Source organism: Oncorhynchus clarkii, chromosome 7, assembly GCF_045791955.1.
Source record: "Oncorhynchus clarkii lewisi isolate Uvic-CL-2024 chromosome 7, UVic_Ocla_1.0, whole genome shotgun sequence".
In the NCBI taxonomy this organism is placed as follows: Eukaryota; Metazoa; Chordata; class Actinopteri; order Salmoniformes; family Salmonidae; genus Oncorhynchus; species Oncorhynchus clarkii.
This window is the reverse complement of record NC_092153.1, coordinates 17,833,727-17,856,679: the sequence shown is the minus strand read 5'-3', so window position 1 is coordinate 17,856,679 and position 22,953 is coordinate 17,833,727. Positions and strand designations below refer to the sequence as shown.

Sequence of the window (22,953 nt, the reverse complement as noted above, 5' to 3'; positions counted from 1 at the left end):
CCAAAACGTGCAGTAATGGGGGGCCCCAAGACCAAGTTTGGTAAAACTCTGGTCTAGAGAAGTTCACCTGTCAATTGGCAGTTGCACACACACACAGGTGCCAAATATTTTCTAAATGCAATTTGTGCGTCATGCATGTGCTCTGCTACAGCTGTAGTCTAAATTAAATTGTTTGTTTTTGTTGTCATTATAATGTTTGAGTGTTCAGTGTTGACTACATAATATGTTGAAAACTATCCAACCTCATACTGTACAATCATTGCATTCATTTTGCCTTTACCAATCAAAGTGGCAGGGTCAGACTGTCGAAATGGAATTGTGGCTTTTAAGCATTTTGAGTGTCAGTTTGTCTGTTAGTTGTCTGTAACAGCTGACATTGAAACATCATGATTTACTTCCTCCCAGACAGCGCGTCAGCCAACTGGTTTTGGTTTCTTGTCTTCTGAGCACGAGAGATGCAAGATCGGCTTTATCAAAGCAGGTAAGCCTAATAATAAAAATAGTCAAAGTTGACAAGCTATTTGTAAAAGTTGTAGAATTTGCGATATTTTGAAACATTTCTTCTCAAACAGGACATTCAAAAGAAAACAGGAAACAAGAAAACGATCTCGTATCGAATATGTAGTCCCGGGACAGCTGTTTGTGTATAGAGTAGGATAAAGTAGGATTGCGCAACACCAACAAACATTTCTCCAGAGAACACTGAAATCCATGTGCATTTACACATTTCCAAGTGTATATCAACCCAGGTGTGTGTGTGTGTGTGTGTGTGTGTGTGTGTGTGTGTGTGTGTTCAGTATATGCCACTGTTTTGATGCTGCATAGTTGTCCATACCAATCATAAATCGAGTATTTTAACCTGAAACTATCACACGTTTTTTTTAAAAGACAGAAGCAGTGCACTGCAGCTCATCTGAATTCAATGTACCACACAAACGCACAGAGTAATAATACTGAGTGTCATCCATTTTCCCACAGACTCATCAGACAAGTATGACTCCGGGGATGTGGACAGGTTATGGAAGGATGATGTTTTGGTTGACGGTTATCTGGAGTGGCGCCACTTTGTGGTGGAGGACACCTTGAAGATGATCGATGAGAGTCTTCAGTGGAGAAAATAATTCAAACTGAATGGTGGATTGACCTTTGCTTATACATTATACAGGGACTTGATGTCAACCAGTGGCCTTGTCCCATAATGTATAGCTGTATTAATGAACATATAGCTCCAACAAAGAACAGTAGAATAGCTTGACTAGGAGACATACCCTGTTATTGTGCATTCTGCAAATTGCTGACATACTTCCACTAGTTGAACATGATGGTGTTGATAAGATGTTTCCCGATTTGAAATGTCTTTATGTAATGAATAGTGCTATATAAGTGTAATATGTATTATTATTATTATTATTATAGACAGCATTGATAGTCCAGTTTGATTCATTTTTTAATATCCCTTTCTCTTCCAGACATCATGAAAGCTCTGTTCAAAAGTCTCTATTTGAGTCTGGCATGCATTATCTCCACGGCTATGATAAAGAGGGCAACAAACTGTGTATGTATTTTTAAAAAAAAAGAAGAATAATTAAACACTGACATTCAAGAAGGTTCTGTTGTGAAAATGTTGTTTCTGAGACCTAATTTATGGCCACCCTCATCATTTTATCTCTTGTAAAAGCCTCATCCTCTGGGGTGCTGTGATCATTTTTCCATGCATCTCACTATTCAGATTGTAGTTTCCTGATTCAAGTTAGGATTGGGATTGTCAATCTTGAGTTTTTGTATGGTGGATTACAGTTAGTCTTTTTGAGCTATTTGGGTATCTGCCTTGAAGGCCACTGAGGTTTGCTTGTATGTTGTCTGCCCAGTCTGGTTCATGGTTAAGTTGCACATGAAGGATGTGAAGATGTTGACGGAGAAGAAAATGTACGTGGCCTTCTGGTTGGAGAGCTACGCCCGACGGGAACCAGGGATTCCCCTCACAGTGATCTTTGACATGTCCGAAGCGGGTCTAAGCTGCGTTGTAAGATGTCTGCTCTCCTCTCATTCCCCTCTAGCTGATTTGTTTTGTGGAACTTGGTATCAATGTCCAATCATTGTGTTAACAAGTCACTGAGTGGATCTATACACACTAATGCTTGTCTTTGGTTTCCTTTTCAACTACCGTTGGGAAGACACCAAGGTAAACCTGAACTTTCCTCACCTATTCTATACTCATCCATGTTCTGTTATTTATTTTCCATATTATGTACTGTGCATGACAAGCAGAAACATGTGGTAGATGGCAAGCTCTGAAATACTAGATGCTGACTATTAATTGTATTCTAACATTTTTCTCTCTGAGTGGTTTCTTGGGAGCCTAAGACGGCATAAACAGTAGCATTGTCTGGAGTACATTGAGACAAAGTATTCTCCGTTGCCCAATCTGGGTCATGCCTTAGCTTGGGGCTCAAAATATGTCAGGAGACATACAGTACAGCTATGTGCTTTCAAAACAAGTTTATCCTCACATGCCGGGTTGAAAGATTGATTTGTTTATTTGTTGAAAATATTTGAACAATAGGAATTCTCTCTTTTCTTTTCTCTTGTAAGACATGGATTTGATCAAATATATAATCAATTGCTTCCAGGTGTATTACCCTAGATTGTTTTGTAAGTATCCCTTTCTTCTGGTGGGCTTCCAACACAGGAGGCTGCTGAGGGGAGGACTGCTCATAGTAATGGCTGGAATGGAGTAAATGGAATGGTAACAAACGCATGGAAGCCATGGGTTCGATACCATTCCATCAATTCCCTTCCAGCCATTACTATGAGCTCGTCCTCCCCAATTAAGCTGCCTGTGGCTTCCATCTGGTGCATTTGGTCCCATAGTGGAAAAGGACTCAGTGAACCCAATTGCATGCCCTTATTGCCTACAGAGAATGTAAAATGTGTTATTTACGTGTTCTATTTTATTTCAGCCAAAATGCTCAAGTACGAGATGCCATGGATCATGAATGGTGAGTCACTTAAAGAAGAAAATGCTATGCTTCCACTCAATGGCACTGCTGCAGTCAATACTACTAACTACACCCCCCCCCCCTCAGTCAAGATGCCACCGACAAGCTGAAGTTTGTGTCCAAGAGTGACATCCAGAACTATGTTGAGGAACTGTGTGTAACTTACCACTCAATGGCCACAATAACCCCCATACATCCAAATATCTACTGAGCACATGCAGATGTTAAAACATCTGTGTATGCCCATTGGCTAACATGACAACATGCGTGCCCGTTACTTTCAGTACAGTGCATATGATGCACAAGACAGACACATGACTGACATACAAGAGTCATACATCCATGTTCTCATGTAAAGCTACTGTGTATGTGCACACACACGTACTTGCATGTATACAAACAACACACCTTGCCAGAATTCATCACCAGTACGTTATACTACATTGATAAATAATTGATGTAATACAAATGCATTGCATTTACTATGGAGTTATTTTCTCATTTTCTCCCAGTATCCAATCAAATTCAGTTACCCACCATTGCCTGATGACGTCTTCCAGAACCCCACACCAGAGACTGGACAAGAGGATGACACAGAGTCAAAGGATGATGACCAGGAGGCCAAGGACACTCTGGTGCAGAGCTCTCCTACACTCAGAACCAGAAATGTTGTCCTTCATTCCCCTTATGACACTCCTTGGTTTTAATACTGAGCTTTGTTACACTTTCGAATCTCATCAGTGCATTGAATGATATCAACAACAGTAACATTAGTGTCTTTTATTTCTATTTGTCTGAGGCAGGTATACTTGGCACAGGATGGGGACAATGATGGCTCCATCAGATGGAAAGGATCCCGTAGGCCAACCATCACTTTCAAAGGCAACTTACGCTATATCAGGTTAGCTTTGGATTCTGTGTATTTGCCTTGATACACACAGTATAGTGTAAACACTTCCAAAACGTATTGAGTCACACAGTTTCCAACCACAGACCTCACACTACCTTTCAAGGTTATGAGGCCACTGTTTACACTGAGGCTGCTAGACGGAGATGATATGTGACTCCCACACTCTCTCTTTCCAGTCCTGATGATTTGTGCTTTGGCCACAGAGAGGGTGAGAAGAGATGTCTGATCATGCTTAGTAATGTCACCAAAAACCAAGTGGCCTTCAAGGTCAGTTCTCATGTTGCTCTTTTTAAGTGTGTGATTGCATCATTACAATGTACTCGTATGAGAGCACCCTTGTTTGTGTTTTGACGCAGGTGCGGACCACAGCCCCAGAGAAGTACAGGGTGAAGCCAAGCAGTAGCAGTTGTGGGGCGGGCGAGAGTATGGAAATCACTGTGTCCCTGCATGGAGGTACGACATATCGTAGCCCTAATTCTTCCATCTCCTCTGTCGCTATGTAGTACAAACCCATCATTCAGGTTTTGAGAAGGTCAAGGACTAGCCCATGTGGAATTGTTGCTGTCCTCTGATTGTTTGTGGTCAAATGCCGTCCTCTCTGATTGACTCTTAAGGTTCCTGTGTTCTCCTCAGGATCGCTTCTTAATCATGGCTGCTGAGATGGAGCCACGTAGCGGTGGGGGGAGCACAGACCTCGCCCAGTTCTGGAAGGGTGTCCCAGAGGCTAAAATAATGGAGCACAGGTAGCATCATCCATTGTACACACATATAACACAACTCAAAGCAGTTTTTATGAGTACTGGTTTGTTGACTGTCACTAAAAGCAACAAGGCCTCGAGGACGCATGTGTAGGGACTGTTCACCAATGGTCTTCTACTTTCTTTACCTTCAGGCTGCGGTGTCGCATGCTGGAGGGCATCAAGTCGGCACTCAGCCCTTTGACTGACAGGTCTCACAAAATGGAGATCAATGGCTACCAAGACAAGCACACCATGGTGAGTTGTGACCTCAGGCGACAGACACTGATACACACACACACACATCCTTATTATGCAAATGTAGCAGTAGGACAATTTCATATTTACTATTATCTTTGCCTGCTGAAATGCTTTTCAATCTATCAAGTCCATCTGAAGTCAGTCTGTGGTCTGAAAAAGGTCCGATACTTCACCTGGGTCGTGTTCCATATGGAAGGGAAAATGTCTTTAAATGTTTTGCAGTTGAAGACAAGGGCAGGTAGTCCCACCATGTTTCGGTCTGTTTTCTTCCATTTGGTGCCAAATTAAAAATATGCCCCGGTTGCTGTTGGTGCCCTCTGTTCCTCTCCCAGGTCTTTCAGTAGATGGCCAGCAGCTCCAGGCTAGAACAGAAGATGGACTGCTGCCTGTGGTGGCAGAAGCTCTTGACTGTACTGGTGACTGCACTGACGGCCTTGGGCTTCTCCGCCCTCTACATACAGTACACTGGGGAGTGGCCATTTTGAAACTTTCCTACAGTGGAGGAAGAAGACCAAAGACCAGTTACAGTGGAGTCAGGATGAAAGTGGATTTCTGATTGGAGCAGAAATATGAGGAACTACTCGCAATCCAATCTATGGCTTTTGGACACTGAATTTAATTATATTTCCACACTATCAGGTTGGAATAATACTGTGAAATTATGAAAGTAATAATAATGCCCTTTTAGTGTAAGAGCTGTTTGAGTGAGTGATGGCTAGAAGGGATCTAGCTTTTGTCAAATTAACGTTAGACTTGACTTTTCGTAGCAGGTTAGGAAAATTAGGTTATGGTTGGAAACATTTTACATTAATTTGACAAAACCTGGAGCCCTTCTCGCCATGACCGTTTTGATGGTATGGAGTTTTAGCCTGCCTGGTGACCATGTTTTCAGTTAAAATCACAGTAAGGTACTTAATTGTTACCCAGAAAATGATTTGATATTGAGATAAAAACAGCTGCATTGGACCTTTTTAACCTATCTTCTGAATTATGTCTAACTACAACTATTTACTATGGGTTTATATGAATGGAAGACCAGGGATATAATTTTATAGCCAACATGTCATCTTGGTGTTTTCACAGTGTAATTTACGTTAGTTGTTACATTGTAACAGTCCTGTAGCATTTTCCCCCCATTCAGCTGAAGAAGCAGAACCAGCCAACTACCTACATGCCTACATGCACTCTATGAAATAAACACATTTATTGATTTGATTAAAAGATAATAACACTCACTCACTTCTCTCCCATTGTCACCAATGCAAAATAATTGTGCTCTGATGCACATTCTGAGATATTCACGGAAGTAATCAATGGGTTGTTGTTTTTTAAACCACCTGTCTGTCACTATGCAGTCCACATCAAACTCACTTCAAGGGATTGGGAGTGACACGTTCATACATTTTTCTGAACGAAATAGGCAACGTTGTTTTTAACTACTCTACTGCACAGTGTGTGGTTGGCATCTCTTGGCGGAGGACCCCCGCCTTGAGCAGATGGCGCCGGGGTGACCTTTCACCTCCGCTGATGTGACAGGCGTTCTGGAGGGAGGTGTAGATGGAGAGAGAAACAAACGTTCTTCTGCCAACACCTCCACTGATTAGCTGGGGACATGGCGGCTTGGTGATACACCTCAGACAAAGATAGACGATTTAATGGCTGACACGCATTCCGTGTGACAGATGTGGTCACAAGGTGTTTTTTTCTCTCACTGGTAGTTTGCTTGTGTAATTATCTTGACTGTTATTGTACTAATTGAGTGTGATTCACTATTTGACTCCCCCTTTGATGCTGAGGTACGGCCTTCCAAGAACAGATGTAGAGATCTACAGCAACTGGCACATTAGATAAAGTATGTGTGATTGTTAAGTGGTGATCGTATTGCCCCCATCTTCTATTTGTCATTGTTGACCATGGTTCTGTAGCTTAAACCATTTTCTTATACTTCTATTGGACACTTTGGAGACTAATGAACTGTAATATCAGCCATTGGTCGGTCTTGGCTTGAAACCAAAGAACATGTTCCACAACTGTTTTGTGATGTGTCCTCATTCTGTGTAGGTTATGTCTGCCTGCCACCCAAATGTTGGTTATACTAGAAATCCATAAAGAGAAGAGTATGTGAGCCATTTTGGGGGTGTAGTAAGAAGCTAATTACAATGTGTCAAAACCCCAGGGATGGAAATGGGGGGACCAACAGTTATATATTGTGTGAGATGGGAAGCAGAACAAAAACAGCTTTTAGTCATTGCACGACAAACAAGCTACAGATCTCAGGGGAATATAATCGTATGATTTGACAATTATAGCAGGCTGCTCTAGGATGCCCACATTGGTAGCTAGGGACAATGGCAATAATACATTCTCCCAAAGGTTGGAACAGGTTTGTTAGCCTAGTTTGTATCACACTAATATTTGGTGCTTTGAGCATCAATTTGGGTCTGTATTAAATGCACAAACTGCTTTACGAGCTGGTGCAGCTTAAGGGACACGGAGTCAGCTGCATTCAGCTCCCCCTTGCTTCTAGAAAGCGACCTACAGCAGAATGTTGCGGAGGGTGGAAGTGATCATCAAGGCGCCGGAAGTACCCAATGTTCCGACGAATTTGTTTTGAATGAGGAATTCTGGCTGATTCATTGTAGCAAGCTAGACTTCAATAGTTATCACACGCGAGTATTCTTTCCAACATTTTTACAGACTGAATAGGTAAGATCGCACTCCCACAAATGTTTAGATCACTTCCCTAGCAGAACATAATCCACGCTGAAGAAGTTGCTATCTAGTTAGTTCGGGTTTTCGACTCTCGTGCAACGAAAGAGCTAACGTTAGCTAGCTAACTGTCGCTAACGTTACCGCTAGCAAGCGAGCTAAGGCAGTTTATCTGGTTAACGTTAGCAAACTTAGTCAAACATGTTTGATAGCTGACAGGGACCACTGTTTATTAATAATTTGATGTTATATCGCGCTTTAACATTTATTTTATTTGTTCTGGTGGATAACATTAACTTAGACAGCTAGATTAGCCAACTACCTATAATATGTAGCTAACGCTAACTGTCAACGTCGTTAGTTAGCGTAGTGACTTGACTGTCATTAACATTAAATTGTCTCATCACAAATTTCTGAATCTAGTTATATAACAGGCAGGAAAAATAACTAGATGGTACTGTCTGAAAGCAGACGTTCCAGATTAATCAGGAAAATCAGCTAGCTACCTGTGAAACAGATGGGGTTGTCACAAAATCATATTATCTGAGAGCTAACGTTACCTGTCATACTATGCCATCCTGTAATTCCATCCTGCTCTTTTTACTGCCTTTTGGTTAAATAGATGATCAACTGTTTTGTAGTTTACTATCTAACAACATTGCACATTGTTTAGAAAGTAATTGGGTTGAAGATGATAAATAGGGTTGACATTCATTGCTGTTTTTTTCCCCTCAACAGAAATGGATAGGCTGCTGAGGCTTGGAGGAGGAATGCCTGGACTGGGTCAGGTGTGTTTTCAGCCATGACTTATCTCGCACCCTGTCGCTATGGAATGCCTTCACACCGTGTCTCATTAATTCAATAATGAATCAGAGCTCTAATATTGGGCTATATCTATCCTAGCCTCACTACAGCACCTATCTTATCCCTGATCACCAAACAGGGAGTGATTCTGACTTGAAATGGGTGGAATAGACAGAAGCGACTACAAATGAAAAGTGAGAGGATGTAGCCAGGGTAGACCTTGTTGTTCTTATCCACAGACTGAAAAGGACCTGGCACAGCTTAGCTGTCTTAAATATTGTAAGTATTAGACTTATGTAGTCTATAGGCCACAAAATCATGTTAAGAGTTAGTGTTATAAAAATGCCCTACTTATATATATTTTTTTTATTTAACCTTTATTTAACTAGTCAGTTGAGAACAAATTCTTATTTACAATGACTGCTTACCCAGGCCAAACCTGGATGACGCTGGGCCCTATGGGACTCCCAATCATGACCGGATGTGATAGTCTGGATTCGAACCAGGGGCTGTTGCCTCTTGCACTGAGATGCAGAGCCTTAGACCACTGCGCCACTCGGGAGCCAATTGCCTCACTCAATAACCTCTGCAAAGTTGAATAGTTTTCTAGCTATAGCCTATTAGCTCTACACATTCTTTTTCATGTGAACTGAATAGTGAGAATAGATGGTCAAGGCATTCTGTTCAATATGTATTAACAAATTCTAAGTAGCCTAATCGAAAGTAAAGAATTATGGTGTAGGCTGACTAACCACTGCAGTGTCTCCCTTGCACTATTATTGAGCATGCTTTGTTGGAACATGTTTTTAGAGTAGTGTAGCCCTGCCCAATCAAAAGGGCCAGGGGCGCTCTTTGGTGAGAGAAATAAAAAGAGCCCACTTTGTTGTGTTCGTAGCGGCCAAGCCTTGCAAGGCGAGGCCAATGAGGAGCTTGCTCCCGACTGGCGTTGAATTTGCCAATTAACACCTCCAGTAAGTGGCTGCCTTGGCACCCTACAGAGGTGTTAAAAATAGGGGGGGGTGTCTTCTTTTAACCTCTTCCTCTCTGACATGCAGGGTTTCAGATCACCGTTTAAATTACAAAATTACTTTCAGGATATTGAACATACACTGAGTGTACAAAACATTAGGAACACATGCTCTTTCCATGACAGACTGACCAAGTGAAAGCTATGATCCCTAATTGATGTGACTTGCTAAATCCACTTAAATCAGTGTAGATGAAGGGGATGAGACGGGTTAAAGAAGGATTTTTAAGCCTTGAGACAATTGAGACATGGATTGTGGATGTGTGCCATTGAGGGTGAATGGGCAAGACAAAAGATTTAAGTGCTTTTGAATGGGGTATGGTAGTAGGTGCCAGATACACTAGTTTGAGTGTGTCAAGAACTGCAATGCTGCTGGGTTTTTCACTGGCTAGTGGCTAGGCTAATGTCAATTTGAAGGTGGTGTTTATTGTCAACAAAAATATGTTACAGGTATACAAAACAATATGACGTAGAAGCATAAAGTAAACAGCATAGTTGGTCAATTTCCGCAACAACTAAGAGCGTTGAAGCACGAGGCTCAACTTCCCTGTGGACGTGCGCAGACACTGTGAGAGAGCGAAGTCTTGCATCTCACTCATCTCAATATCTGCGGTGCCGCTCATGGCACCATCATTTTGCTGAGTCTCCCTTTAAACAATGATCATCAGTTTGTCAATAATATAATACTAATATATTATAAACTGCAGTGAAGCTGTATTTTGTCATCCTTAACCAGCTCTGTGTGATAGTCAACTATAGCCTAAAAGCTGTTATTTTCCCCTCAGGGCCCACCTACAGACGCCCCCGCCGTAGACACTGCAGAGCAGGTGTACATCTCCTCACTGGCACTGCTCAAGGTAAGAAGGAAATAAACAGTAGTTGCCATTTATAATTTATACCAACTCGTTGCATGTGTGTCCATGGCAGTCGTCTATGTCTCACCATGTATTTCCATCTCCTTCAGATGCTGAAGCACGGGCGTGCTGGTGTGCCCATGGAGGTCATGGGTTTGATGCTGGGCGAGTTTGTGGACGACTACACTGTGCGAGTGATTGACGTGTTCGCCATGCCGCAGTCAGGAACTGTACGTTTTCCCAGTCATTTCCCCTAATAGACCTCGCGGGACAATGTTGAGTAACTCTATAGTTATGCATGTGATGTTTTCTCCACCGGTGTTTGCGTAATAGCACTTCTCTCTCCAATAGGGTGTCAGTGTGGAGGCCGTGGACCCCGTCTTCCAAGCGAAAATGTTGGATATGCTTAAGCAGACGGGCAGGTAAATGCATACGGACTTATTAATACAAAAATTATTAGTTAATACGCTACTCGATTTGGCATAGCATCTCCAGGACAAAGTCACACACATGCTCTACACTCCAGGATACACTTAAAAACAGAAAAATGTCATTTGTAACAGTAAAACAAAAAATAAATGTGTAAAATAGACACAAAGAAAGGCATCTGTGCAGTAATAGTGTTGAACTAAAATAATTGAGGTGGTTGTGTGGTGGCTCCTCCAACTAGACCAGAGATGGTGGTGGGCTGGTACCACAGTCACCCCGGGTTTGGCTGCTGGCTGTCAGGCGTTGACATCAACACCCAGCAGAGTTTCGAGGCCCTGTCGGAGAGAGCCGTGGCCGTGGTGGTGGACCCCATCCAGAGCGTGAAAGGAAAGGTATGTCCAACAACCACAGGAATGCAAACTCGTCACATTTCAACGATATTCTACGTTTTGCAACCTGGCTGCAAAATAATGCTGTGATTATAGTTGATAAGAAGGATGTATGTTTCAAAAGTGCAAATAACTTTATGTGTAATAAATATTAGCTAGCTACATTAGCATCTAAGTTGGCATGCTAGCATTACCACACGCTTGCCTCGGCTAACTTTGCGTTGCTCGGGCTTACTTCACTTTACTGTCTGTGTGTAACAACCTACTGGAACACGTATATTAAAAATATATATATATATTTTTCACCTTTTACAACTGCGACCTGGCCAAGATGAAGCAAAGCAGTGTGACACAAACAACAACAGTTACACATGGAATAAACAAACGTACAGTCAATAACACAATAGAAAAGTCTATATACAGTGTGTGCAAGATTAGGGAGGTAAGGCAATAAATAGGCCGTAGTGGCGAATTAATTACAATTTAGCAATTATACACTGGAGTGATGAATGTGCAAGTAGAGATGCTGGGTACAAAAAAACAATATCGGGATGAGGCAATTGGATGGGCTATTTACAGATGGGCGATGTACAGGTGCAATGATCTGTGAGCTGCTCTGACAGCTGATGCTTAAAGTTAGTGAGGGACATATGAGTCTCCAGCTTCAGTGATTTTAATTTTTTTTGCAATTCGTTCCAGTTATTGGCAGCAGAGAACTGGAAGGAAAGGCGGCAAAAAGATGAATTGGCTTTGGGGGTAACCAGTGAAATATACCTGCTGGTGCACGTGCTACGGGTGGGTGCTGCTTTGGTGACCAGTGACCAGGCGGGGCTTTACCTAGCAAAGACTTATAGATGACCTGGAGCCAGTGGTGGGTAGTATATACAGGTCACAGTGGTTGGTAGTATATGGGGCTTTGGTGACTAAACAGATGGCACTGTGATAGACTACATCCAATTTGCTGAGTAGAGTGTTGGAGGCTATTTTGTAAATGACATAGCTGAAGTCGAGGATCAGTAGGATAGTCAGTTTGACCAGGGTATGTTTGGCAGCATGAGTGAAGGATGCTTTGTTGCGAAATTGGAAGCCGATTCAAGATTTAATTTTGGATTAGAGATGCTTAATGTGAGTCTGGAAGGAGAGTTTACAGTCTAACCAGACCCCTAGGTATTTGTAGGTGTCCACATATTCTAAGTCAGAACCGTGCAGAGTATTGATGCTGGGTGGGCGGACAGGTGTGGGCAGCCATCGGTTGAGGAGCATGCGTTTAGTTTTACTTGCATTCAAGAGTAGTTGGAGGCCACGGAAGGAGAGTTGTATGGCATTGAAACACGTCTGGAGTTTAGTTAACACAGTGTCCAAAGAAGGGCCAGAAGTATACCGAATGGTGTCGTCTGTGTAAAGGTAGGTGGATCAGAGAATCACCAAGTAGCAAGAGCGACATCATTGATGTATTCAGAGAAAAGAGTCGGCCTGAGAATTGAACCCTGTGGCACCCCCATAGAGACTGCAAGAGGTCCGGACAACAAGCCCTCCAATTTGACACACTGAACTCTGTCTGAGAAGAAGATGGTGAACCAGGCGAGGCAGTCATTTGAGAAACCAAGGCTGTTGAGTCTGCCCATAAGAATGTGGTGATTGACAGAGTCGAAAACCTTGGCCAGGTCGATGAATACGGCTGCACAGTAATGTCTCTTATTGATGGTGGTTATGATATCGTTTAGTACCTTGAGCGTGGCTGAGGTGCACCCATGACCAGCTCGGAAACCAGATTGCATAGCGTAGAAGGTACGGTGGGATTCGAAATGGTCGGTGATCTGTTTGTTTACTTGGCTTTCGAAGACCTTAGAAAGGCAGGGTAGGATAGATAGATATAGGTCTGTAACAGTTTGGGTCTAGAGTGTCTGTCTCCCCCTTTGAAGAGGGGGGATGACTGCAGCAGCTTTCCAATCTTTGGGGATCTCAGACGACTCGAGACATACATACTTTTTTAAAGAATATACCTTTTATTATTATTCCCCGCAAACCCTACCACCGATTCCCCCAATTGGAGTAAACTAATAAACACTTTGGCTTTTACCTTCAATTTATACATCTTATACACATTTTACAGACACAGTCTACCTTACAATAGTTATTTTTTGTTTGTTTTTAGTCCTTCCTGTATTTCTGATGTCCATCCAGTTTGATTTCTATTTAACTATTTGTGCTATTTCACAAAAGTTCTGAACCTATATACATTTTACAGACCCCGTATGTTTTACATTGTTTATCTTGTTATTAGTCCCACCCTTCAGCTCTACTCACCCCCCCATCTATCTCTCAACACCACCCACTTCGGATCTCGACCCGTCATATATTTTTCAACTGTGCTGTGATGCCTCACAAAAGAATTGAACCTTTCTATTCTCATAGCTTCCACAGATTGTAAACCAAAAACAAACATCTTTGCTCAAATAATTATTATATTATTGATTGATTGACTATGGCTTTTCAAATCACCCAGTATTGCTATCTGTAGCGTTAGTTCTAGGCCAATGTTGCAATTCTTCAGCCATTCCTGGACCTGTGACCAAAAACAAGCTACATCTGGACAATACCAAAATGATCTAATGACTCTGCCTCCTCACAGCAGAATCTGCAGAGCTGGGAAGATTGTATCCCCCATATATATAACATTCTATTAGTTGCAATAATTTTGTATAGTAATTTAAATTGAAAAATTTGAAGTTTTGAATCCGGCGTTGTTTTGCGTATCAATTCATAAACCATGTGCCATGGAATGGGTACATCGAAAATCTCTTCCCAATTATTTTGGAATTTATATGACACAGCTGTCAGCTTTTTGGTCCTTAAATGAAATTGGTATATGATTTTATTTATCACATTTTTCTTTAACCATGTATGTTCTTTAATACAGGGCCGACATACAAGTTTCTTACTTTTTTCCCCTTCTACTTTGGGTAGAGCAGACATTTCCATATGTCTGTGTTAGCTGCATGTGTGACATAACTCCACCAGTCCTATTTATGATATCATTCACTAAAATGATATCTTTTTAAAAATGTCTTCAATTTTTTTTTTTTTTAATCAATTATTATATTAGTATTTAACCACAATATTTGTTGTATTATTTGTTCTGTCTTTTCAGGTGGATTAAACTGAAATTGCAACCAACTTTCTAAGGCTTGTTTAAAAAACAAAGATATTTTGGAGATCATATCCTTTTCAAACAACCGAAAGTGGGCAGGTGTAATCTGAATAAAGGGGACAAGGCCCTTCTTGAACAGGATGAGACATTGGTACCAATTTACTAGAGAACCAGTTTGGATTTAAGTATAACTTTTGTATGACTGATGCCTTTAGTGAGAGGTCTAATGCTTTAATATTTAATCATTTCTGCCCTCCAAATTCATATTTGTTTATTAAATAGGCCCTTTTCATTTTATTTGGCTTACCATTCCGAATAAAATGGAATATTTTTTGTTCATATAATTTAAAAAGCAGGTCACTAGGTGTAGGCAAAACCATAAGCAAATAGGTAAACTGTGATATGACTAAAGAGTTAATCAGGGTGATTTTCCCACATATAGACAGTTATTTTAATTTCCATGGTAACAAGATCTTATCTATTTTTGCTAACTTTCTATAAAAATGTATTTGTGTGAGATCATTTCTTTCTTTTGGGATTTGCATACCGAGTATGTCCACATCTCCGTCAGACCATTTAATTGGTAAACTACATGGTGATCCAATTTGGTGATCCAATAATTTGGTTTTAATCCAGAGAGGATAGAAAAAGTATCTAGATCCTCTATGAGGCCGTGGAGAGATTCTAATTGTGGTTTTAAAAGAAAACATGAATCATCAGCGTACAATGACACCTTAGTTTTTAAACCACGGATTTGTAATCCCTTAATATTATTGTTTGATCTAATCTTAACAGCAAACATTTCGATGGCAATAATAAATAGATGTGCTGAAAGTGGACATCCTTGTTTTACTCCTCTAGATAGTTTAAACTTTCTGAGATGTAGCCATTTACTATTTTATACCTAGGGTTACTATACATACCTTTTTAACCCATTTTATAAGAGACTCCCCAAAATTGAAATATTCTAGGTATTTATATATAAACTCCAGTCGTACTTTATCAAAAGCCTTTTCAAAATCAGCTATGAAAACCAGGCCTGGTGTCCCCGATATTTCATAGTATTCTATTGGTTCCCGTACTTGTCTTATACACTGCTCAAAAAAATAAAGGGAACACTAAAATAACACATCCTAGATCTGAATGAATGAAATATTCTTATTAAATACTTTTTTCTTTACATAGTTGAATGTGCTGACAACAAATCACACAAATCATCAATTTAAATCAAATTTATCAACCCATAGTTGGATTTGGAGTCAAAATTAAAGTGGAAAACCACACTACAGGCTGATCCAACTTTGATGTAATGTCCTTAAAACAAGTCAAAATGAGGCTCAGTAGTGTGTGTGGCCTCCACGTGCCTGTATGACCTCCCTACAACGCCTGGGCATGCTCCTGAGGAGATGGCGGATGGTCTTCTGAGGGATCTCCTCCCAGACCTGGACTAAAGCATCCGCCGACTCCTGGACAGTCTGTGGTGCAACGTGGCGTTGGTGGATGGAGCGAAACATGATGTCCCAGATGTGCTCAATTGGATTCAGGTCTGGGGAACGGGCGGGCCAGTCCATAGCATCAATGCCTTCCTCTTGCAGGAACTGCTGACACACTCCAGCCACATGAGGTCTAGCATTGTCTTGCATTAGGAGGAAACCAGGGCCAACCGCACCAGCATATGGTCTCACAAGGGGTCTGAGGATCTCATCTCGGTACCTAATGGCAGTCAGGCTACCTCTGGCGAGCACATGGAGGGCTGTGCGGCTCCCCAAAGAAATGCCACCCCACGATTGACCCACCTCCAAACCGGTCATGCTGGAGGTGGAGGATGTTGCAGGCAGCAGAACGTTCTCCACGGCGTCTCCAGGCTCTGTCACGTCTGTCACATGTGCTCAGTGTGAACCTGCTTTCATCTGTGAAGAGCACAGGGCGCCAGTGGCGAATTTGCCAATCTTGGTGTTCTCTGGCAAATGCCAAACGTCCTGCACGGTGTTGGGCTGTAAGCACAACCCCCACCTGTGGACGTCGGGCCCTCATACCACCCTCATGGAGTGTGTTTCTGACTGTTTGAGCAGACACATGCACATTTGTGGCCTGCTGGAGGTCATTTTGCAGGGCTCTGGCAATGCTCCTCCTGCTCCTCCTTGCACAAAGGCGGAGGTAGCGGTCCTGCTGCTGGGTTGTTGCCCTCCTACGGCCTCCTCCACATCTCCTGATGTACTGGCCTGTCTCCTGGTAGCGCCTCCATGCTCTGGACACTACGCTGACAGACACAGCAAACCTTCTTGCCACATCTCGCATTGATGTGCCGTCCTGGATGAGCTGCACTACCTGAGCCACTTGTGTGGGTTGTAGACTCCGTCTCATGCTACCACTAGAGTGAAAGCCAGCATTCAAAAGTGATCAAAACATCAGCCAAGAAGCATAGAAACCGAGAAGTGGTCTGTGGTCACCACCTGCAGAACCACTCCTTTATTGTGGGTGTCTTGCTAATTGCCTATAATTTCCACCCACCTGTTATCTTCCATTTGCACAACAGCATGTGAAATTGATTGTCAATCAGTGTTGCTTCCTTTATTTTTTTGAACAGTGTATTATCTCCAATGTATTGTCCATGTAAAAAAACCTGTCTGATTAGGATGAATAATATCTGACAATACTTTTTTAATTATATGTGCCAAGCATTTAGCATCACAACACTAAAGTGTAAGAGGTCTCCAATTTCTTAAATCGACTGGATCTTTATATATACCACTTGGGTTCTGTTTCAGTAATGATGATATCAGACCTTCTGGTTGCGTGTCTGATAATCTACCATTTATATAGGAGTGGTTAAAACATGCTAATAATGGTCCTCTGAGTATATCAAAACACGTTGTGTATACTTCCACTGGTATGCCATCCAGCCCTAGAGTTTTCCCGTCCCAATTACATCAAGCAGTTCCTCCTCTGTAATTTGGCCTTCACATGAGTCTTTCTGTACAGATGTTACTTTTACATTATTATTAGGGAACAAATCCATACAATTAGTTTCAGTTAGTGGAGATGGAAGCGCCTGAACCAAAAACATATTCTTAAAGTACTTTACTTCCTCTTTCAAAATATAATTTGGTGAATCATGCGTAACTCCATCATTTGTAACAAGTTGTAATAGATTTTTTTTGGTAACATTTCTATATTGAAGATTGAAAAATAATTTGGTGCATTTTTCCCCATATTCCATCCAGTTCACTTTATTATTATAATATATTACACTGGATCTTTCTTGAATAAGTTCCTCCATTTCTTTTTGTTTTTCCTTTAACTTGCCTCTATAGTACCGTTTTTATTGCTATCTAACTATACTGTTAGTCCTTCAATTTCCTTTGTTAATATGGACACTCTTGATCTAAATTGCTTTTGTTTTATAGATGAGTGCTAAATTGCATGGCTTCTAAAGGCACATTTAAAAGTGTCCCATACAGTAAGGGGATCTGCTGTACCTATGTTATGTCTGAAAAAGTCAGTTATAAATTATTCTGTCCTTGTTCTAAACAATTTATCATCTAAAAGGCATTGATTAAATTTCCAATAACCTCGCCCACGTGGAAATACTGTAAGACTAATATATATGCCAATTATGTAATGATCCGACCTCATTCTATCCCCTATCAACACTTTTTAAAACTTGGTGCCAGTGAGAATGGCATAAGAAAGTAGTCAAGACGACTAGCTTGATTAAGCCTCTGCCATGTATATCTCACTAGGTCAGGGTATTTAAGTCTCCGTATATCCACTAATTCCAATATATCCATGACATTCATGATTTCCTTAAGTGCCTGAGGGTGATAGTTTGTAGTGTGATTTCCTTTCCTGTCCATAGAGGTATTTAAGACCGTATTAAAATCTCCCACCATAATAATAGAGTCTAGTGTTGCTTGTAGAGTTGATAGATTCTTATATATATTTTCAAAGAAGCTTGGATCATCATTATTCGGACCGTATAGGTTAATAAGCCATATCTGTTTATTGTCCAATAACATATTTAAAATAATCCATATCTACCTTGATAATCTGTTTGAACAGATTACCCAGGCCAGCTTTGATTTACAACCTGCTAGCAATATTTTTTTGGACTACCAAGAAATGTATTGGTGAATATGAATCATCCATTGAACTGCATCCATCTATTCTACCAATAATGCCTTACTGTATGCCATGGAATTCTGAGTCAAATATAACCTATTTTTAAAACCTCTTATAAAGTTGGTTTTGAAGCATAAACTGGGAATTTTATATTTTTCATATTATGGTTGTCTGTTTGTTTCATATCTGCAAAGTAGTTCAAACACTGTCAGTTTCACTTTAAATTCTGTTTGGTGCCTAACATTTGGTGTGTGTGTGTGTGTGTGTGAGAGAGAGAGAAGGTGTGAGTGTAGGCTATGTGTATAAAGTTGTCTGAACAGTAGGCTAAAGATGGTTTCATATAGGCCTAGAGTGTTTTCCCCTTACTGCCACAATGGAAATAAATGCAGATCATTATGCAGTTGTATTCCTTACTGCATTCCTCCTGCCCGATCACAGGTAGGCCTTTGGATATGAACAAATCAGCTATTTTCTGCAGTAGCCTTTTCTATCATACAGTAAAAAAGTGTGAAGCGAAATTCAATGTGTTGTATTGAGTAGAGTGAAGTATTGAGTAGAGGTGCTGCACAAAAATCTGAGTCACACGTATAGAAAATGGGAACAGGCGTTTACACAGATTTCTTTTCACGTGTTTCTGTGCATCAAAAGATTTCTCACCTTTTTTGGGCCTTCATCAGTTTGCATCCCTGAACCACCATGATTTGTTCAGCAATGTTCTAATTTAATTTGTATGCTAATTGTGTGACAGGTTGACTTTCTCGTGGCTGCAAACTTCAATCAATCCAATAATAAAATCAAGTGATTGATTGGGTGGAAACTCAAATCGTTAGAGATTTTAGCTAACAGCGTTCTGCCCGTGTAGCCATCTAAGGTTGTTTACTCTTACGTCTCCTGGGATTGAGATGTCTTCATCTAGAACTGATCATACACCCCCATCCCCACCACCACCCTTTCCTTGTTATGTTTCTTTCTCTCTCTTCCACCCTCACGGGCCCCATATGGCACTTCCTCCATCTCCTCCTGCCTCTGTGCTCCGGGGAGCTGTCTATTATCACCTCCACGGAGCTGTCTGTGGGTGTGAGAGCCAATTCCATCTCAATGTGTGATCTCCGCTCAGAGGAGAGTGCACCACTAGAAATGAAAGTTAGCTCTCCAATGTTTTACATTAGAAATGGTTTCTAAGCACAGGCAATCTCATAAAGATATTTAATTAGATTGCTATTAGGAGTAGTGTGTTGACCGAGGGGATGGTTTAAAACCTTTTTAGTCTTAATAATATTTTGCCACCCAAGCGTGAGCGAGAGAATATTAAAATATATACATTACATTTTTTACAAACCTACAAATACCAGGGCACATTTGCTAATCCTCGTTTTTGAAATATTTGTGTTTTTAGCAGGTTTCACCCCTCTGCCTTAGAGGAAAGGGTGTCTCCCGGCCAAGTCTTGCTGGTGAAAGATGTAGCCTACTCTTGATATGCTCAGAACATGGCAGTGTCTTGCTTCCCTCTCGTCACTCTGTCCGCCACTCGGAATATTGTTGTACACAATGCATTACGGTCCATTGAATGAGCAGCCAATATAACCGCATAGATGGAACATAACAATAAAGCCAGTCGTTTCACGGCGCTCGGGCACCTTTCCTTCGTGTGACCCATTTCCTCACAAGACACGATAACCTAGGGTTAATTTGGAGTGATGCAGGTAATAAAAGTCGAGTACTTAATCTTTGGCTAATGCAGCCAAGACCAGTGAGAGAAAAGAGCTAAATGTGTTTTAATACACTAATTTCCTATGCTTTGTAGTAAAAGGATTTCACAGTGATTTATGGACGCATGTCTCAGGGTGACATCTACTAAACAAGGCATGAGTAAGTCAGGACCGCCATAAACCCATCATCCTCATCAATGTTTTAACATGAATGTAACCATAAGCTACTCATCTGTCATGCTTTCACACATAACCGCAGTTGGCAGAGCCTCTCATAGCATGGTGGCAAATCTTTGCCTTGCTGTGACTATGCAATGTCTACTCACCTGGAAGGATGCAACTTAGGGCCTAGTAATAGGATGTGATTAGGGACATGTACGGCACTCAGGCAGAGCCGTGGTTTTGGTGTCGTTTACACACATCTGGTTACAGCAGTTAGTGAACATCAGATCAGGGACGGTACCATCTCTCTCCGTCCCCGGTCATCTACTCTCCCTTTCACAGTATTCTCACACACTAACGTTACCCTCATGGCTTAGATCCAAAGCACAGTGTTGTACTTACTTGGCATTCTTTCAATTTTTGGGGTTATTTATTTTATTTTTCTGCTCAGGAATTGAAATGGAATTGACACGGACACCGTTCCTCTACTCTCTGTGAGATAAGACGTTCCTTTTTGTTATTTTGGGCAGGTTGTTATCGATGCGTTCCGGCTGATCAATGCCAACATGATGGTTCTGGGACACGAGCCCAGGCAAACCACCTCCAACCTGGGGCATCTGAACAAGCCCTCCATCCAGGTAAGACCATGGAGCCGTTGACCAGCACGCCTCTGACCAGCACGCATCTGAACACCTCTGTGTTTTTTTAACATGCACGTGAATGTAGAGTTTCTGTTCTTATTTCAATCATCTGTTGTCCTCCTCCAAGGCTCTGATCCATGGACTGAACAGGCATTACTACTCCATCACCATCAACTACAGGAAAAATGAACTCGAGCAAAAGGTGTGAAGAGTTTCTGAAAATCTACTATACATGTCAAAATGACATATTTTTTTAAGGGGAGTATAGAATATCAGAAAAAGATGAGGACTGTTGACTGTCGTAGTTGAATGAGTTAGTTATAATTACACCGCTGAGAGTGACATTTCATAATATGCCTACCGTATGTACTCCTGCCTGAATGACAGGTGATGTCATCTTCTGTGCGACCGTTAAACATATGTACACGGTGCCTCTATCCTCTCTTGGTTGCATGTGCCACATTAACATATGATCCTTGACCTCCCAGATGCTGTTGAACCTGCACAAGAAGAGCTGGATGGAGGGCCTGACCCTGCAGGACTACAGCGAGCACTGCAAGCTCAACGAGAACATCGTCAAGGAGATGCTGGAGCTGGCCAAGAACTACAACAAGGTGAGCAGGCAGGGATCAGAAGGGGAAAGTGGGAGGGCCTGGAAGTATTTTGAGACCAGGGGTCTGCGTGGGCAAACTGCATGAGTTCTTCCAGGTGGTGTTCATTAGTATTTAAATAGAATAAAATGGACTGAAGCAGGGAGGGTCTACCTGGACTTGTCCAATCAGAAACACTCCTTTTCAAGATATAGGTAATTGTGTAATGAGATACCTGATGGGTTGGACGATTCTATTCTCATCTCTCGTCTTGAAAAAGCGTAAACTAAAAACGTGGAAATCAATCAATGCATCATCATTAACACAAAGGAAAATGGAATGATTTATTATTTAAATATTGAAAGTGAGCGGTCTGGCCAGGTGTGATGCAACTGATGTTTGTATGATTGTATGTTCTGTGTTTCTTATAAGGTCAAATCAAATAAAACACACTTTTTCATATTCTGTTGCAAAATGTTTTATTCTTTACATGCCATAATGAACAAGACCCAGCTTTAAATGTTAATGTCTGAGTGAGAATCAATGTCCCCGTGTTCTACCCCAGGCGGTCGAAGAAGAGGATAAGATGACCCCTGAGCAGCTGGCCATCAAGAATGTCGGAAAGCAGGTATCCGTCCTCGCTGTAACCTGAATACGACATCTGTTTTGCGATCATCATAAATGCCCATGGATAATCTTTGCAATGACCTTCCTTGACCTGTTTACCGTGTTCTTCTCGCAGGATCCCAAGAGGCACCTGGAGGAGCACGTCGACGTCCTGATGACGTCCAACATTGTTCAGTGCCTAGCCGCCATGTTGGATACTGTGGTCTTTCAGTGAAGCCTCCCCTCCCCCAGCATTTAACTGTTCATATTCTAACTCTTTGTGTTTTGTTTTATAAAAAATAAATGTGTATGAAAGGTAGACCGTGGACTTGTATCTATAATATACAGAACAGCAGCATGGGTGATGTGTTGCTGTTCGACTGGTTGGTCTCAGATGGGTCTGAGAGAAAGTTTTGGTCCGTATATACAGAATGGCTGCATCTGAAATGGCACACTAATCCTTATGTAGTTCCCTGGGTCCTGGTCAAATGTATTGCATGTGCAGTTGAAGTCGGAAGTTTACATACACTGAGGTTGGAGTCATTAAAACCTGTTTTTCAACCACTACACAAATGTCTTGTTAACAAACTGTTTTGGCAAGTCGGTTAGGACATCGGCTTTGTGCATGACACAAGTCATTTTTCCAACAATTGTTTACAGATTATTTCACTTATCATTCACTGTATCACAATTCCAGTGGGTCAGAAGTTTACATACACTTAAGTCTACTGTGCCTTTAAACAGCTTGGAAAACTCTCTTTCCTTGACATCTGGGGAAATCAGCCAAGACCTCGAAAAAATATTGTAGACCTCCACAAGTCTGATTCATCCTTGGGAGCAGTTTCCAAATGCC

At 41.4% G+C, this 22,953-nt stretch overlaps 1 protein-coding gene and 1 pseudogene across 1 annotated transcript; both read left to right on the top strand.

Moving 5' to 3' along the window:
* The first annotated feature begins 15 nt into the window (after positions 1 to 15).
* On the top strand, positions 16 to 5,392 carry LOC139412558 (motile sperm domain-containing protein 2-like; annotated as a pseudogene).
* A 2,047-nt stretch (positions 5,393 to 7,439) lies between these two features.
* Positions 7,440 to 22,419, top strand: LOC139414136 (26S proteasome non-ATPase regulatory subunit 14). Its single transcript, XM_071162017.1, has 11 exons — positions 7,440 to 7,613; positions 8,355 to 8,404; positions 10,233 to 10,304; positions 10,412 to 10,531; positions 10,653 to 10,723; positions 10,972 to 11,122; positions 20,794 to 20,901; positions 21,032 to 21,106; positions 21,393 to 21,518; positions 22,060 to 22,122; positions 22,237 to 22,419. Exons 2-11 carry the CDS (start codon positions 8,357 to 8,359, stop codon positions 22,333 to 22,335), a joined length of 933 nt encoding a protein of 310 aa, XP_071018118.1. The 5' UTR covers positions 7,440 to 7,613; positions 8,355 to 8,356; the 3' UTR covers positions 22,336 to 22,419.
* The last annotated feature ends 534 nt before the right edge of the window (positions 22,420 to 22,953 follow it).